Source organism: Brassica oleracea, chromosome C4 (assembly GCF_000695525.1).
Source record: "Brassica oleracea var. oleracea cultivar TO1000 chromosome C4, BOL, whole genome shotgun sequence".
Classification (NCBI taxonomy): Eukaryota; Viridiplantae; Streptophyta; class Magnoliopsida; order Brassicales; family Brassicaceae; genus Brassica; species Brassica oleracea.
In genome coordinates, this window is record NC_027751.1 from 35,611,243 (window position 1) to 35,631,085 (window position 19,843).

The 19,843-nt window shown below is 34.3% G+C and overlaps 2 protein-coding genes across 2 annotated transcripts; both read left to right on the forward strand.

Moving 5' to 3' along the window:
* The first annotated feature begins 405 nt into the window (after positions 1 to 405).
* Positions 406 to 5,402, forward strand: LOC106336850 (condensin complex subunit 3). The gene is made up of 12 exons (XM_013775807.1): positions 406 to 908; positions 1,075 to 1,278; positions 1,361 to 1,506; positions 1,627 to 1,895; positions 1,971 to 2,068; positions 2,478 to 2,625; positions 2,710 to 3,149; positions 3,267 to 3,781; positions 3,866 to 3,926; positions 4,036 to 4,278; positions 4,365 to 4,626; positions 4,887 to 5,402. Exons 1-12 carry the CDS (start codon positions 480 to 482, stop codon positions 5,213 to 5,215), a joined length of 3,144 nt encoding a protein of 1,047 aa, XP_013631261.1. The 5' UTR covers positions 406 to 479; the 3' UTR covers positions 5,216 to 5,402.
* Positions 5,403 to 17,597: 12,195 nt separating this feature from the next.
* Positions 17,598 to 19,478, forward strand: LOC106339515 (cysteine-rich repeat secretory protein 60). The gene is made up of 3 exons (XM_013778341.1): positions 17,598 to 18,373; positions 18,771 to 18,884; positions 19,229 to 19,478. Exons 1-3 carry the CDS (start codon positions 17,608 to 17,610, stop codon positions 19,234 to 19,236), a joined length of 888 nt encoding a protein of 295 aa, XP_013633795.1. The 5' UTR covers positions 17,598 to 17,607; the 3' UTR covers positions 19,237 to 19,478.
* The last annotated feature ends 365 nt before the right edge of the window (positions 19,479 to 19,843 follow it).

Consider the following 19,843-nt stretch of genomic DNA (forward strand, 5'->3'; position numbering starts at 1 on the left):
TAGTGTTTTTTTTTAATTTTAATAGATTTTACTTTTAACATTAAACCGACTTTTTTTTTAATTTTTATAGATTTTAATTTTAACATTAAAACGAAAATTATTATAATTTATAATTTAAATTCAACATAATTGGTAAATTAAGGGTACTTTGGTATTTTACAAGATCTAAAATCCTATTTTCCTAAAATATCTTCTAGAAATCCTAATGTGACAAATTCAAGTTCAAAGTGTCCTATTTATCCAATTTACATTTGTTTTTTTCTAGTTCAGAAAAATATTATTTTAGACTTTGAAGAAAAAGATCAATTCAATAAAAAAAAATAAATATCCACAATTTCCCGCTCATTGAAAATTTTGAAAGCTTGAAATAACCCTATAGATCTCTAAAGTCTCACATAACTTTTTTTCTTTTAATTAAGAAAAGAAAACTCTCATATTCACAAGAGCGTTCATTCGAGAATTCAAATTTCTCTGTGAACATGGGCGAAGAATCTGGAACCGCTTCCGCTTCCGCTTCAGCAGATTTCCATCTCCTCCACAAGATCGCCAAGATCCTGAACGACACTCGCACTTCGTACGCCACTCATAACCGGAAGCTCAAGGAGCTAGCCTCCCTACGATCCAAACTATCTCCCTCCGGTTCCGACGACGAGTCGCCTCCTCTCCGTCGATTCTCCTCGGTGTTTTTCAAAACCCTAACCCCTCTTTTCGCAGCGGCGCAACGGAGAACCGCGGCAGCAGAGCGCATCGTGCGCTTCGTGGCGGAATTCGCTTGCCTTGGTACCAATTCGGATGGTGGCGATTCCGATTGCGACGAGTTTCTCGATGAGTTCCTCAGGTTTTTGATTCCTGGCTCTGTTGCTGCGAACCGAAACGCTAGGTTCAGGGCGTGCCAGATCATCTCCGAGGTATTAATTAAAGGTTCTTTCTCCTCTAATTGAGAAAATGTTATTTTGAATTAAAATCAAAAGATTCTCCACGTGTTGTATTTGCCATTGAATGAATTGGAGTTTAATTCAACTTTGAAATAGAAAAGTTATGGACTTTGGATTTGCTTTGTGATTCTTATGGCAGATAATATTGAGGCTGCCAGATGACGTGGAAGTGGGGGATGAGCTGTGGGACGATGTAATAGACTGTATGATGGTGCGTGTGCGGGACAAAGTCCCTGTCATCCGTACCTTTGCTGTCAGGTCTCTTTCACGTTTTGTGAACGATCCTGATAATACTGACATTCTTGATTTGCTCCTTGAGGTCCTTCCTCTCGAACAGAATCCCGTAAAAGTTTCTACCTTGTTCCATTTCTATTTCTTCTTTGCTATCATCAAAGTCTTATTATATTGCTAATGTTTCCATTCAGGAGGTACGCAAAACAATTGTTCTATCACTGCCTCCTTCAAATGCGACCACCCAAGCAATCATTGATTGCACCCTCGATGTTAACGAATCAGTACGCAAAGCAGCTTACTCTGTTCTCGCTAATAAAGTTCCTCTTCAGAGTCTAAGGTGAATTTTGGGCTTAGAGCTTTTTCGAAGATGAGTTCTATGCTTTCGTTTTTCAGTAACAACTGTTCTACACTTAGCCTTATTGACAAAGGTTATATTTCTTTTATTTCCCTGCTTTAGCATCAAGCTTAGGACAACAATTCTGGAAAGAGGGCTTGCTGATCGCGCTGTAAATGTTTCAAAGGAGTGTTTGAAGCTAATGAAAGATCAGTGGCTGTCAAACTCTTGTCAAGGAGATCCTATCGAATTTCTTAAGTACCTCGATGTTGAAACCTATGAATCTGTTGCAGAATCAGCTTTGGAGGTTCTGTTAAGTGAAGGACTGATAATGCCGAGCGATGATAAAAGCATCCAGCAGTACATATCGTCAGCTGATGGTGAAGCTAGAGGTCTGTTGAAGTCTGGACTATATATGTGTAATTTGCTTTTTCTGCATTACCTTATATTTCTTATACACGTGTTAGATGAGAGTACATGTTCTACGCCCAGCATCCAACTTATGGAGCCGGAGATTGCTCTTTACTGGAGGGTTATATGCAGGAACTTGCACAAAAGCGCTCAAGTAAGTTTTCAGCGCACTAGCTACTCATTACTGAGGTTAGGTATTCTTATGCTTCAAATAAGATTTTTGTGAAGCTACAAATTCTGAAAATATACTATTTAGCTTCAGTGAATGATAATGTGCTTAAAATGGATTTTCAGATACATCGTAAGATCTCAAACAAAACAAAAAGTTAAAAGAAATCAATACTATCATAACAATAAAACATCTTTTGTCAGTTTGCTTCACCTTTCCTTAAACGCAGATATGTCCTCTAGGATGTGCATGAGCTTACTCAAAATCCTCTTAGAATATATATAGTCTACTAGCTAGCATTTGATATATTATTGGTTGTTCGTGTGATGATTTATATTCTCCGATTGTTGGTTTTATATGCGGGACACACTAATGATGATGAGATGTTACACAGGCAAAGGGTTCTGATGCTGCTACTGCGATGGGAGCTGAGGCAGCAGTTTACGCAGCCGAAGCTTCAGATGCTAATGATTTGCTGGAAAGAATTCTTCCTGCATCAGTTTCTGATTATGTTGTTCTAGTTAAAGCTCATATAGAAGCTGGTGAGTCCAGATAAATTTTTAATACCAAAACTTAGCTGTTTTTGTCTGGGAGTTAGTTACCTTCTGCTTACATATAACTTTCAGGACCGAATCATCACTTTGCTTCGCGGCAACTATTATTGCTGGGCACAATGCTTGATTTCTCTGACGCTATGCTCCACAAGACTGCAAGTTCATTTGTCCAGGAGCTGCTCCATAGACCTTTTGAGCAAGAATTAGATGAAGATGGCAACAGTATTGTAATTGGAGACGGTATAAACCTCGGTGGTGATAAAGATTGGGCTGATGCAGTGTCCAAATTAGCTAAGAAAGTCCATTCTGCCCCTGGAGAATATGAACAACTTATGCTTGTTGTTGTTGAAGAACTAGCCAGACCTTGTAGGGAAAGGACTGCGGATTTCCTGCAGTGGATGCACATGCTTTCTCTGACAAGTCTTCTCTTGGAAAATGGGGAATCTTTACATTCACTGCGAGAGAAGGCTATTGAACCAGAAGAGATATTGCATGCTTTGTTGCTTCCAGGGGTATGTTTTCTACTCCTCTGTTTACATTACAGAACCTGGTCATCATTTTGTCACTGTCCAGCTTTCTTGGACACTGCACAAACAAATACTCTTTCTGATATGATTCGTTTAATGCAGGCAAAACACACTCACTTGGATGTGCAAAGGATTGCAATAAAGTGCCTCGGTCTGTTTGGTTTGTTAGAAAAGAAACCTAGCGAAGAGCTAGTAAGGCAGCTACGGGTAGCTTTTTGTAGAAGCCCTCCTCCGATTAGTATTATGGCTTCCAAAGCACTAGTGGATCTTGGGATGTGGCATAGCCCAGCCGAAGTTGATAAGGCAATGGGACAAGATATCTTGTCACAATTTGAGGACGAGAACATTGATTTTGTACCTGTCGACTTGTCCAATGCCGAAGAAGATTTAAACTTTAAGATGCTCGATCTGTTGTATGCTGGACTTGAAAGCGAGGACTGGAGAGCATACACAGAGAGCACTGAGAATGAGTCGGTTAAAGCAACTGTCGGGGAGGGATTTGCGAAACTTCTTCTTCTAGGAGAGAAGTTTCCAAACTTGCCTGCATCTTTATATCCTTTTGTTTTGGTCAAGCTGATTTCATTATACTTCAGCGAGGAATCAAAGGAACAACTCAGGTATAGGGATCCCGTTTTGTTCGATTGATAACTTTTGTCATCAGAATATCCACTAATGATTTGCTCTGCTTAATTATTGTCCAGGTTCAAACAGTGTTTATCTGTCTTCTTCGAGCACTACGCTTCCCTCTCGGAAAAGCATAAGGTAACAAAGATCATGATATGTCCTTAAGAAAGAGGTTTCATGGCGTGTTTGTTCATATGTTGATTAGTTTTATATAGTTGTCAGCTTAATTATTTGGCATGTGATGTAGGGATACGTGTCAAAGGCTTTTGTGCCTCTCATACGTTCAATGTGGCCTGGGATTGATAATGGAAACTCTAAAAACTCTTCATACGTCGTATCAAATCAACGCAAGCGTGCCGTTCAAGCATCTAGATTTATTGTGCAGATGATGCAAACCCCACTATACAAATCACCAGACTCACTAGAAGAATCTATCCAGCCTCCACTAGACCGTACAGAAGAAGGGTTAGCCATACGCATAGTCATCGAGGTTAGTTATATTCCTTTGATGGGTAGAATCTCTTTTCCCGTCATAGTTGGCTAAGAAGTCCCCTTTGATAATATTGTTTCCTACAGATGGTGAGCTTCAAGGCAAAGAAGACTGCAGCCGAGAAGGCATATGTTTTAGCACTGTGCAAAACTCTCGTGCTGCTCAATCTAAAATCATCAGAACAAAATGTAATAAGATTGATCAAAATTTTTTTAAGCCGAGTCGCGGACTCTGCATACTCAGAGAAGGACCTTCTCAAGGAAGTGAAACTGGTGCTTGAACATCTAAAATCTTTGGATGATAATCCAAGCGAGGAGCTTTCACAAGATGAAGCAAAGTCCATCTTCGGTACGTTGATCTTTTGCTTTTGTACATTATACTTTGACTTCACCGTTTGCACAGGGTCCACCAAGAAATTAACAAAATTTGGTTAGAATTTAAGGTCCATTTTTATAGAATTAGGGTCCTAGTTTTGCAAATTATTTTTATTACTCTTGAAAATTTAGAATTTGCACAAGGTCCACCAAAAACTTGAGCTGGGAGCTGGATAGTTAGAAGTGATATAGTCTCTCTTTGATTGTTGGTTTCTTTCTAATGGTTATTTACAGAATCACTAGGAGTAAATTACGACATGGACATCACTGCACCTGTAACAGTACCACAGACACCTGCTCCATGCTCAACAAGACCTGCTCCTTCAAGAAGACGAGTAAGAAGGATTGAAGAATCCTCTGATGAAGAAGATGAAGAAGAAACATCTCCTCCACCTTCTGCTCCTAATACTTTGATGACCCGGTCACATAGGGCAAGTAAAACTGCTGCTTTAGCCAAAATAATGGCAAGCAAAGTGAAAAAGAGAGATACAGATGAGGTAATTGAGGAAGAAGAAGGTTCGTCTGATGTTACGGCAGAGGATTCAGATGAATCTGATGAATGAGAATAGAGGTTGTTTGTACGTCTGTTACCAAAGTATATTTTGGTTTCTTAAGTTTATGTGTATTTTGGGTATAGCATCAATGCTTGTTATGTGTTAGTTGTGTCAAATCCGTTGCTTGTTATGTACGAGTTTTAGTTAAGTTTGCAAATCTCGGATTTGTTATGATCGTAACTTTGATTTTTGAACTCTCCGTATCTTCTCCTTTTTTGCTTAACAAGTACCATGTGGAGATGTAAGTCACATGTGGGCTCTTCCACACTATGAAGTATTAAGCATGGACTACCAAGTTACAACATGTATCTTTTTTTTTTTGGAACTCTACAACATGTATCTACTAATACTATTCTTCACTTCCTCTCCCCGAGCATAACTGTCTCTTCTCTTCTTTATTTTTAATACAAGTGGTTGCAGTCAGCTCAACACCAGCTCTTGAGATATCTTACTCATCAGAAAGATAAAGAAAATAGAAAATCTAAAAGCTTGTAAGAAAACAATGATTGATGAAACAAGAAACGGTAAGGAAATAAACTGAAGTATCAGGAAAATGGTAAGGGAAAAGGAAAAAAAAACTGTGAAATCAGGAAACAACACCATTTTACTTAATTTTGTGGGACTGCGAAAATCTTAATTGAAAATCACAAACGGAATGGTAAATAAACGATATAATAAAATATGAACATGTTTGAGAAATCGTTAAAGAAAACACGAATTCACGAAATCGAGATTTGATCTATTTCCTTAACTCAATAAATCACCCATAATGTGTAACGGTTCTATGTGATTTCTAAATCTCATGATACAACCGTGACGAGATTGTTTTGTAACACTAAAAAACAGAATATGTAAACTGTAACTACTACGAATACTCTCGCGAGTTACTAGGTAGACGATTAGGGTTTTTGCTGAAACTTTCTAATTGCATTTATGCGTATGGAGTTATGAAGAGGGTAGTTGCTTTATGTGAAGGAAGATTGATCTTCAAACTAAGAATAACGATAAAAGAAATAATATTCTGGAAATATTTATGTTTATCATGCGAGATGAGGTTAAAAAATATTCCAATAATTATCTGGAAGTATTTTAAAATGATCTTGACATAATCTAAAACGTTCAAATTTATCGAGATATTTTAGACGTAATCTGTTAAGATTTATTAGGAAAGTATGCAAAAATCTTGGTATGAATTTACTCTAAAAAGAACATCTTATTGTGGGCTAAAGCCCACATTCCCTAGTACCCAAGTCCAAGCCTAGCCCGTCCCCGGGACGGTGTCGCGTGTGTGTGTTTGATGTTTACATGACCCCTCTCATTCCTTCTCCATAGTGTGTCCACAAGCTATTGAATTTTGATAAGTGAATGCCATATATATACTACAAAAAATTCTTATCATAAATAATGTGAGACTTTTTAATCTTCCATTTCATTTAACTGAAATATTTTTCATTTAGATCCTAAAAGACATTTCCACATTTCTCTTCACATATTTAAGCAACAATTTTACACAGCACAAAGGCTTATGAAAATTGGATTCCAAAAATTATCCACATGAATATAAATTACTCTAAGCATATGCAGACTCTATTAACTAGAATCTTAACAATAGAATAGACGGACAGACATACTTTCAAGAGTATAAGCAAAAATTAACTACATCTGAGGTGGTAGCGTATTCCATCCTTGAACTACTCATTGTTAGTACTTGTCGGATCTACATTGCAAGAGGTGAATGTGATATCTTGAATCACCCGAAGTTTTCTGTAAACCTATAAGCTTAGTCTTCTTATAGAGTTAAATTCTCTATTATGTTCGTTTTGGCCGTGAAGTTGCATGACAGTCGAGTCGTGAGTGAATTTTGAGAGTATAGCCAGAACTTCATCCTCCTAGAAACTCTCCATTTCACACTCACTAGATAATTGTCATTACTGCATGTCATATACACAAAAAGTATCGTGTCATACTCTATATACATATATATGCAAGTTTATGGCCTTATCTCATCAAAAAGCCATTGCTTTACCTTTTAATATTTGTAGGAACCACTATTGTTCATCCGTGTATCTGAGTAACTCTCAGTGCTTTAGTTAGATTCTGCTTAACTTAGTTGCCTTTTGACCTAACATTTTGGGATCTCCAGTCACGTTGGTGGGGTTTCAATCAAACATATTCTTAGTCATATGTAATAAACTCAGCCCCTTAGATGAATTCAATACTTGATCTCTTAGCAAAACTTTGGTAAACGGGTTCGCAAGGTTGTCAGCTGACTGAATGTAATCCACATATATAACACCGGTTGATATCAAGTGTCTAATGGTCTTATGTCATCGTCTGATGTGATGCTATTTACCATTATATAGAGTATTCAATACCCGAGCTATAGCCGATTGACTAGCACAATGTATGCATAGAGCTGAGACTGGTTTCTCCCACATTAAAATATCTTCCAAGAAATTACGAAATCATTATGCTTCGTTTGCTGGTTTTTCTAAAGCGATGAACTCAGATTCCATAGTAGATCTGGCCAATAAAGTTTGTTTGGAAGATTTCTAAGATATTACTGCACCTCCAAGCGTAAAAACATATCCAATTGTGTATTTAGAGTTCTTTGAGTTTGATAGCCAGTTTGCATCACTGTATCCTTCCAAGACTGCTGGTTTTTACCCTAGTTCAGCCCATAACTTTTGGTGTATCGTAAATAATTTAATACTCTTATTATGACCAGGGGCGGAAGGAGTGTATGACGTACGGACGCATGTGCCCCCAACTAATTTTTAAATTTTCTTTGACAAATGCTATAAATACATATAAGTGCCTCCAACTCAAATGAAAATAGAATGAATATTTTTTGTGCCCCCTATTAAATGTACTTACGTATCCCCCCTTGTTTATGGCTTTCTAGTTTGTGACCTGGATTACTTGTGTAGAGACATAATACGTTGATTGCATGTGCTAGATCGGGTCTTTTACAGTTGGTTAAGTACATCAGACTTCCAATTATTTGTGCATACACCACTTGTGACACTGCCTCGTCTGAGTTCTTGGTCAAGTGCATTATAGTGTCAAGAGTTTTTGCAGTTCCACTAGAGTAGATCTTAAATTTCTCGAGTATCTTTTCAGCATCCACAAGACCCATGTATTTCATGTCGAACTTACCATTAAGCATGTTCTTGATTTGTTGAATGATATCCTTATTGCTGCCGATAACATGTCATCTACGTACAAGTAAAATAAAATATCCACTAGGAGTACTTTTTAAGTAAATGTATTTATCATATTAATTGATGCTGAAACCATTTGACATCATCACATTATCAATCTTTTCATGCTATTATTTTGGAGCTTGCTTCAGGCCATACACCAACGTCACAAGCCTCCAAAATTTGTGTTTTTCACCCGAAATCACGAAACTTTTAGGTTGTTTCATGTATATCTCCTCTTCTAAATCTCCATTCAGAAAGGCAGTTTTATCATCCGTTTGATGTATTTCTAAGTCTCTTAATGCTGCAACTGCAATCAGAATTCTGATTGAAGTTATTCTCGTCACTGTAGAACAAGTGTCAAAGAAATCTAGACCTTCTTTTTGTCTGAATCATTACACCACAAGTTTGGCCTTGTGCTTATCAACTCAGCCATCACTTTTCAACTTGGTTTTAAACAGCCATCTAGAACCTAGCTAGTGTTTTAAACCTTGAAGTAAATCAACTATCACATATGTATGGTTTTGCAGTATTTAATCAAATTTAACTATTGACTTCTTCTTATTTGAATGTCCTCCAGCCCTACAGACTTGGACACATGCGGCAACACCAACTCCACCGATGCTATTTCCAAGTGTGAGTCATTTTACAAATATGGACTATCTATTATGGCGGAAGAACGAGATTGACGATCAGAATTGGATAGAGATCCTTACCCTTGGATTATATGGTACATCTGGAAAGGGAAGAACGACAAACTCTTTAGAGGGATACACATGGACCATTTGGAAACTGTCCGACATGCTGAATCAGAATGTCATGCTTGGTTTGAAGCAAAACAAAAACAGGAAATAATGGTGGAGGTACATGCGCCAGAACAACATACAACCTCTAAGAGGTGTATGATTGATGGATCCTGGACTCATGACGCACTCTTCGGTGGTTATGGATGGACTTGGACAAATGCAAGAGGTGGGATACAACTGTTAGGGGCAAGAAACCAAACTCGAAGAATTTCACTCCTCCATTCGGAGCTAGAAGCTTTGTCATGGGCAGTGGAGGGCATGTTATATCATTCGACATGTCAATCTTTTGGAACTGATTGCAAGGACTTGATCTCAATGATACAAGACCCAAAAGCATGGCCGAACTTTTCTACGGAGCCGAAGGAGTTGTTCAAGTTGAAGGATTGATTCACGGAATTCTCGATAGTTTTCTTTCCTCGATCCCATATTAGATCGTCTGATTGATTAGCTAAGATAGCGAGATCATTTCATAGGGAATTGTATTTCATTGGTTGTTTGGTTCGGTCTGGTTTCTCAGATCACCTCAAGTTTTTAAAATAGAATAACCGTTTTGAAATAAAAAAAAAAAGACTATTGACTTCTTCTTCCCAGAAGTCTGCGTCAAGGTTAGATATGGCTTTTTCATAAGATTTCGACTCATTATCAGCGAGATATACAATCATAAAATCTTTACTAAAGGACTTTTCCTTACGAGCTCAGTTACTTCGTCTTGATTCATTTTCAAAATCTTTTGCTTCAACTACATAAGTTCCAAAAATACTTGCCTCATCAACGAAGGTATTCACATCTATTTCAGCAAGAGTGCGTTGAGGGTATTTTTTTTTTATCTTTATACAGAAACATATCTTCTAAAAATGATGCATTTTTGGATTCCATGATCGTATTTATAAGGATGTCTGGTATATCTGATATAATTATCAGGAACCAATAATAACTACTATTGTGTGCATAACAAATGAATAAAGCATCCACGGTTTTAGGTCTAATTGTGACCCTTTTAATATGTGGAACTACGACTTTTGCCAAACACCCCACACTTTGAGGTATTTTTACGAAGGTATGTTACCTTTCCAAAGTTCATATGGTGTTTTGTTTGTTACATTATGAGGTATTTTTGAAGATATAGTTTGTGATTAGCAACGCAACCCCACAGATTATGAGCTAGCCCATGTTCCTGCAACATTTAGAAGCTTCAACGACATAAGCAACTGGATTTTTATTCATTGAAACTTTGGAATTAGGTAAAACTGTTTCTAATAAAAACACCACTCTTTCTGAGGATCAGCTGGTCGGATTCAGAGTTGATTCCAAAACCGTGCTTACTCATGAGTGATCTAGAGATCAGATGGTTCCTCATGTCTAGAACATGCATGCTTCACGTTGGTGAGTGTAAATTGCATGCCTGAAGTCAGCTTCACACAACTTTTCCAGTTTCTTCAATCTTGGACTAAATGTTATTCCCATCTTCACTTGATCATCAGTTTTGCTCTTCTGATAGGTACTGGACATATGTATGTAGTAGTACTTTTGTTGTACCACAATTCTTTGGGGTTATTTTCAACCATGTTTCTTCTGTGACCAAAGCACACAGATCAACTTCAATTAGGTTTGCCTGATTTTTTCCCATAATTTTTCTTCGACATTCTGAGGAGCTATGACCTATCTTGCCACAATAGTTTCACTTCCTAGTGAATTTAATGTTTGTGGATGGTTGAGCTTGTTTCTTTAAGCTCGTGGGTGCTTGCTGAGCAAGCTTATTCGGCCAGATTTTTTAGAATCTTGCATTTCCTTCTAATATTCTTGTACTCTGTGACATTAATATCGTGAGTATGAATTGGCTCTTTTCACGTTTCAGTAAGTCATTCTGAAGTATGGTAATCATATTTGCTACTTGAAAGTCTTTTGCTTATAAACAAGATAATTTTTAAGTTCGCCAAACTTGTATGAAGCTTCTCAATGAAGCAATCCACTATAAACGTTTCACATAGCTTCATTCATTCTTTATCGATCTCTTTATATATCAATTGTAACTCATGCACTTGATCTATGATAAGTCATGAATTAACCATCACAAATTTGAAATGTTTTCTTGTGGTTAATATTATGCATTAAAGAATTTTTTTTAGAGCATTCCACACATGTTTGGAAGGCCTCATTGTAAATATTAAACAGTTAGTTCACCAAATGATTTGAAATAAGGCAAATGAAATATATATATACTAGTATTATCTCCTGTGCTAAAGCACGGGTTACTTTCATTATTTTCAAAATTATCTGATCATAAGTTATAATGATTCAAAGCATAAAAATAAAATTTTATTTTAGTCATATTTTCTAAACCTAGATAACACATGTAAAACGTGATTAAATATCTTCACTGAATATTTACTTGCACCCATTTTCATATTAAAATATGTTTCTCATATAAATTTCATTGATAGATTAGTAAATTAGTGATGTTGAAAAAGATAGTAAAATCAACAAACTATAAATAAGTATATACATATGTTTCCCATACAGTTTCACATTTGTCCTAATACAAATTAACCGCGCTCTGTTTTTCTAGTTTTCTTCTAAATTTTTTAAAAATGTCTACAAAGCTCCATCTATCTAAACATATTTTAGATAATTACAATTTTAAATGTAATCTGTTTACCTCTTTCACAGGAATAACGTCACGCTGGGAATCAAATAACTTCATGCTTCTAACAGTAATATCCTTTGAAACAAATCTCTGGTTTTCATTCTTTTGTTAAAATAGAATATAAAATAGAAGTAAACTATGATATCAGCTTGAATCATGTAGAAAGAATCATAGAAAGTTGTTTTTAAATGATCGATTTGAATAAAGATATTTGCTATACTCACAACCCATATCAAAAGACAAAGAAAGTGAAACTATTGAGAAGAATCAAAAAAGAAGAATCGAAAGATAAAAAATAGTTAGCTGAACACTATAAAAGATATGACGTGGTCTTGCCCTGATTTATGAATGGATGACAAAAAAAAAAAAAAAAAAAGCTGAACACTATATGTGAGATGGGCAGTTGGTATCGGGAGTTACTGAATTCATGGAACGTGTGATGATAGCAATTTGTGAAAAAACAGTGAGTTAATAATTTTGCAATTACATAGATATTTGAAATCAAAGAATTTGGTCTAATTTTTTTTTTTGTAAAAACAAATACACATGTCAAAATCTTATTGCTTAAGCGACTTGTGCTTTAGTATATAAGATATATATATATATATTGTTTTTCTAAAAATTACTTTTGTGTTTAACTACGAGTTTTAAGTTATTTAGCAAAAGTAACTAATAGTAATTATTATTATTAACTATAAACTCCACTCGTCTTTAACTTCAATATTTAAAGTTTTTACCGGCACTATTTTGATTTTGTGATATAACTTTTCATGCTAAAAATGCTAAATAAATGACTGCAAGTATAAACCTTTTATAGTTTATTTGAATTTTGTCTGGAATTTAGAATAACATTTTTTTTTTTGCAGCAAACGGCTATTTTATTATTCAAATTTAAGCTTAATTTGTAAAATGAAGAAATTAAATAGGATTAAATAAAGTGGTACAAGACTTCCTTCGAGAGCAAGCAATGAATATCCTAAAAAGATGAAGTGGAAACTCGATGAGTGCGATGTTACAGTTGGAGAGCCGTGTCTTCGTTCGAAAAAGGTTTCGTCTTTCTTTGCAATTCTAATTTGTAAATGTAAAAAAAAACTGCGGATTCTCTTATGAACACTGATTAAAAAGCTCTCTGGATCACCCACCTACCCTAGTCCCTTTGAGAATTATCAGCACAAAAGAAAGAAAGAGAATATTCAGCTTTTCAATTTGACATGATTGTATGAAAGATTAATCATAATTATTATTTTTCAATTAGAGAACAATAGGGTTGGCTCATTAATTTGATCAAGATAGGAAGCAAAAAAAAAAAATGTAATGATTGTTGTTTCAGGGTAATTTACTTTTTGAAGGATGTGAATTTTGATGTTATTTTAGGTTAGATTAAACTAAAATATAAGTTTAATCCCAGCTAAAAATAGAAATATCATATATTAATATAATCGATTACAAGTTTACAACTGCACGTCCAATTACAAAACTATAAATTATATGTAATACAAAAGTAACCATAATCATGAAAGCAACCAATTGATAGCAAAATTCACGTTCAATTGGTTTTAGTAAATTTTACCCCTTTAGGGGATGACTGGTTTCACCCGCAAACACAGCGGTTTGTAACGGTTGTTGGTGGTTTGCAACAATCACTCAAACCACTCTAAACCGTTTCAAACCGCTGTAAACCGGTTCAAACTGCTCTAAACCTCATAAATTCAAAAGTTAGTTTCAGCTAGCGTTTGCGGTTGCGGGTAAGTAAATTTTTTTTAGTAATATAAATACAAAAATAAAAACATTCAATAAAACTTTTAAAATTGAAATTATAAAAATACTAAAATATATCTATTATATTTTAATTAATATTATAAAATTTTATAATAAAATAATTTCTATAAATTAAAAATAAAATAAAATTATAACTTTCTTAATATAAATTTTATATTTGTTATAATTTTATGATTTTTGATATTTTATAATTATATTAATTGTAAATATTATTAATTTATTATTTAGCCGATATTACATTTAATAGTTAACCAGTCATAAGTATCTTGCAAATACACTAATTTTTAACCGCAACATTAGTCGTACAAATCTCTTAAAACCGCTAGAAACCGCAACCACCAATATCCGCAAATTCCCACAACCGCAACCGCTGCGTTTGAACCAGTCAGGCCTTTAGTCGAACTTTACTTAGTGAACTAATTATCTTTCGGACTCGAATGTTGATTATTTGAAATTATTAAAAAAAAATTTGAAAAAGATTTTATTTGAAATTATTGTCTCAACATTTGGACGCCTTTAAAGTTACATTTAATTTTTAGATACATTGTGATATATTAAATCATATAAAGCAAGCACATAACAATGATAATTACTGAAATTAGGAAAACTATTACTTTGGGAAAAGCTTAATTTAAAGCTTCGTTAGTCAAGCTACACAAGTATATAAAACTAAGCCAGCCACATCTTAGTGCTGAAATATAATTAAACCTTTCATTTTTTTTTCTCATAACTACGTCCGGAACATCATGGCCCAATGGTAAGGACGGACTCCTTCCTGCACCCAGGTCGAGTTCGAACCCTGCCGGAGGGAACTACCTCATGATGTCTCTGAACACCCCACACGGATATGGATCCATGCTTTAGGACCCATTTGCATACCCGGAGAAAAGGTCTATCCGTGGACTGCACCTCCCCTTAGAAATTAGTCTGGGCCCTTCCATACACCCGGGATACCCCCAGGTTAAAAAAAAAAAAAAAAACTACCTTATACACTTTAACTATGATTTTATGCGCCTCACTAATTAGCTGGTTTTGAGATCACATCGATCCTCTAACATTTATCGATAGTTTGATTATAAGCTCAACTACTGCAGATTGTGGAATTAATTAAACAAAAGACTAAATATTACTTAACAAAATATTCAAATATATTGGGTAGTTGTTCTTTCGGAAATAAATATCGACTAATAGTAAAATCCATTTTAATTAAATAGACCAGATCACTGATTAATATATAATACTCCTTCCGTTTCAGTTAATTGTCGTTCAGGAGTAAAATTTTTGTTTCAAAATTAGTGTTGTTTTATAATTTCAATGCAAAATTTATTGATTTTTTATTCTACTATGTTTTTCTATTGGTTGAAATGTGATTATATGTATTGGTAATTACGTTTTTATTTAGAAATATGTAAAATTAAATTTTTTTTAATTTGTGTGTCGAAATATAAAGCGACAATTAAAATAAAACGGAGGGAGTATCATCTAACAGGAGGATTTTAATGAGCCTTTTGTAATTAAAATTAAAACAAAATATTAAAAGAGAGGAGAGGGACTGCTTATAATTTCTTAATAGGAGATTTAAAGATAAACTCATGATCCAAATACTGATTTTGTAGTGGCTGAGATTTAAATAAATATGAAATTTTAATTAGTTAGTTAATTAATTAAATTGTTTCAAATAAAGTTAGTTAATTAAATTTTATAATATGCGTTGGGGCTGCTCTAATTCACTGAGGTTTAGTGAATTTCTTATTGTTTTCGCGCATTAAGCTCAGGAATACATTTATTTGCTAATATGATGGCCGGTTATAGTTTAGTAAAGTTTAGAAATAACCCAAAATATTGAATAGTTTAGTACAGTTGGAGTTTTCTTATTATGATATCAATTATAACCATGATAAAACTTGGCTATTTACATTTACTAAACTCCCCAAAATAATAGTAACACCTCATTATTACATAACACATACATGTCAATTAGGGCCGAATCCCGCAGCCCGAGTCCGTCCAGTCCTAAAAATTACCGGGTTTGAGCTTAGTTTTATAAGCTCAAAAAAAATTGGGTCTATCGGACAAAGCCCATTTGGGCTTTGGGTTTTTTGGTCCTAAACCTGTTTGGGCTAGGGCCGGTCCGAAAACCCCAAATTTTATACTTTAGCTTAAATATTATCGTTCTTGCAATCAAAACCATTATTAGTATTGACATATAATTTTAATATTTTAATCCAAACTCTAATAAAGCAAATACAAAATTTGTTAATGCACTTATTGTTTGATCATCACAAGTATCTCATTTTAAATTTTGCAAATGTAATTTCTTCTTTCATGTACATCATGTTTTTTTTTCATTTGTATGAAACGTTTGACCATGTTTATCATAAATTTTATTCTTTTATATGTTTAGTTATAATTTATATTTGATTATTTAAATTTTTTTAAGTTTGGTTTGTTTATAATATGTTTTTAAAGCATACGAAAAAGTAAAACATTTTTGATAAAGAATAAAAATTTGAACTCACTTTATATTTTAAAACAAAAAAATGAAACTTTTTTTAATGAAAAATCACATGTATCAAACGACAGAAGTAACAATGACAAATTATTTTTCGAAAATCAAAAATAAACCCGAAAAGCCCTATAACCCTATAAGAGCTGGGCCGGGCTTTGAATTTTAAGCCAAAATATTTTTGGACTGGACCGGGCTGGGCTCAAATATTTACGGGCTTAACGAATTTGGACCGCACCGGACCAGCCCGAGTTGACACTCCTAATTACATATTCATAATACATTAAAGCTCTATAACACAGCCTTTTGGCCCTTTTCTTTTCCAAGTTAAAAAAAAAAATAAACACAGTTTTTTTTTGCAACTTAAACACAGTTTTTCTCCTTACTTTTTTTACTAGACTTCCTTTTTTTGATAAAATATTGTACATAATTCTGACGAAATAGCGCGGTATCAGAAAATTCCGCATTACTTTATGTCTTAGGGTACAAATGGTAAAAACAGTTCAAGCAGTGCAGATCAAGCATATCAACCGGAATAAGTGCAGATCAAGCATGACAAGTGCAGATCAAACGAGACAAATGCAGAACAATCGGATCAAAAATATAAAATAATTTATTATAAATTATGAATAGAAAAAGCAGTTTAAAACAACAAATTATATATTAAAACAATAAAAATTACACCAAATATTAAAATAAATATCTCAGACGTTGTAGAATCGGCTAATGCTTGTAAAACTATAATATACTTGTACTTGTTCTATTTTCATTCTAGTTGATCAAGTTTTTCTTTAGAGAACGTTAATATTAAATTCTTGGTTGAACTTATCACTGAAAAACTTTTTTTTTTTTTTTTACAAGTGGATGTAGTATTTTTAAAATGGTAATTGGTCATGAAAATTAGTTGATCATACAACTTAATAAATACTAATTCTCGGTTAAGTGTCCATTTAAAATTGTCTTCTCTCAATAGATTTACAAAATTTTAATCATTTACCTATATATTAACTATTTTAAAACATAAAAAAATATCAACTACTTATCCGATTTATGTAGGAAGATTTATATCTTCTTCTTTGAAAAATGTTGTGTGTTTATCGGTAATTTGACGTCATGCTTATAATTTTAAAATGACACCAATAGTATTAGTGTGAGCTATATAGTTTGAACTAATAATCGTACACTATTTAGAAAATCAGATATATTTTAAGTTAATTGTTTGTAACAAAATTATTTATTGGCCAAATAAAAAAAAAAAAAACAGATCAACACCATCAAATGTTAACGGCGAGATCTCCCGCTTTTTCCACGAAAAACCAAAAATATTGAACTGCTTTTAAAAACAGAAAAAAGTGAATGGCGTTTGAAAAGCAATTCTCCCACAAGTGTTGACGATCTGCCTTTCTCTCGCTCTCCCATTCGTAACCTTAGTCACTTCGTGTATAAATAAGTATCAATTTTCAATGCTAATATCTTTCTCTCCTTTTTCTTTAATACCAATGGCATCACTAAGGAACACTCTCCCACTCTTCTTATGTCTCCTCGCCGCAACCGGTCCTTTGCCCTGCCCCGCCACCTCCGCCACAGACACTTTCGTCTACGGTGGCTGCTCCCAGCAAAAATTCTCTCCCGCATCTCCTTATGAGTCAAACCTCAACTCGCTTCTAACTTCTCTAGTCAACTCAGCTACATACTCTTCCTACAACAACTTCACCATCATGGGCTCTTCCTCTTCAGACACTGCCCGTGGCCTTTTCCAATGCCGTGGTGACCTATCCATGCCCGACTGCGCCACGTGTGTGACACGTGCCGTCTCCCAAGTCGGCCCTCTTTGCCCTTACACCTGCGGTGGGGCCCTCCAGCTAGCCGGTTGCTACATCAAGTACGATAATGTCAGCTTCCTTGGCCAAGAAGACAAGACCGTTGTCCTAAAGAAATGTGGTCCCTCTGAGGGTTACAATACCGAAGGAATCAGCCGGAGAGACGCTGTTCTCACGGAACTACTTGGCGGCGGAGGATATTTTCGGGCCGGAGGGTCCAGTGATGTTCAAGGTATGGGGCAGTGTGTTGGAGATCTAACCGTTTCAGAGTGCCAAGATTGTTTAGGAACGGCCATCGGACGGCTTAAAAACGATTGTGGCACAGCCGTGTTTGGAGACATGTTCTTGACCAAGTGTTACGCAAGATATTCAACTGACGGTGGAAAATACAATGCCAAGTCTCATAACTGTAACTTCTCTTTACTTATTATTATTATTATTATTATCATTATTACTACTACTACTGGTATAAATATAAAAACTTTGTCCCGTTTATCATTGCCATCAAAATCTGAAAGTTTTAACACTCACAAAATTCAGTTCAAAGTTTAGGGATTAAATGATTCTTCTTAAACCTAAATTTCGTCTTGTTTTTATTTTTCTCAGAACTTTTGAATATTTGAACAAAAATTTATTTAATTTTATTTTTATTTTATATAATCTTAAATATTTTATGAAACATACTACATAAAATTTTGGAGGATTTAACTTTTTCTATAAATTAGGTATCCCTAAAACTAACCGGTGTTTTTGCTCTGTAATTTTGGTTTAATAGTAAAAAGGAATCTAACTTTTGAATAAATTAGATAAAACAAACTATGGTGGAGAAAGGACGTTCGCCATCATCATAGGACTACTAGCTGCAGTTGTTCTTCTCATTATCTTCCTTCTTTTCCTAAGAGGCGTTTGCAGTCGCGGAGGTAATCAATTATTTTTTCTTGCCCTTTCCTCAATTTTAATTTTATCTAATTTTCTTTTTTCTTTTATTTTTTTGGAACTCAATCTAATTTCTCTCACAACATAGAAAACACACACAAACATTGTATATTCAAATTTTCCATGCATGGATCTTAGTGGTCAAACTGATTTTATGAATATTATATGTACGTAATATGCTTCAACGTGCACGCATGATGTACTGCATCATAAAATTGTCTTCAAAATAGACGAATCAAACAGTACTGAAGTAAAAAATAATAATATTTTCTCTTTAGGATTCAATTTTCAAAGGGTTAAAATTTTCTATTTAAATTAAAATTTTCAGGTAAATAAATGTCAAGAGCGTGGATCTCAGAAAAGCAAAACTTCAGATGAGATGTATATCGCTTTGGATTCTGTCGACTTTTCATTATTTCTTTTTAATTACTTTTTTCTGCACTATTTTAATTGTTTTATCTCGATTGTTGTTACATAATACTTATGATAATAATTATTTTAATGAAAAGAGAGCCGATAAAAGGAGGTTCTAAGAAATGAATTTTAAAGGGCTTTATGGATATCCAGAAAGATGATTAAAGCAACAAAGTAAAAGGGCATAGAGAAGAGACATGTCTAAAGCAAAAGTGTACGTCGATCTTTATTTGTCAAATGGCATATATTCTCTTATAAGGATGTCTAATTTGATAATATTATTCTCATATATGTTTCCTTCATTCTAGAATCTAACCCTGTTTTGGCGTGGTAAGAGTATTGAAAAATAGAGTTCATTTACATTTTAGTGATGAGAACTATTGCAGATTGATTAAATTTTTAGATTATGATTGATTAAATTACAATACAACTAAAAGTTATTTACATTTTCTTGATAATAGGTTCTAAAGAACTACTCCCTCCCTATCACTTTAGTGGTGTTTACAAAATTTTTTTGTTACAATATAAT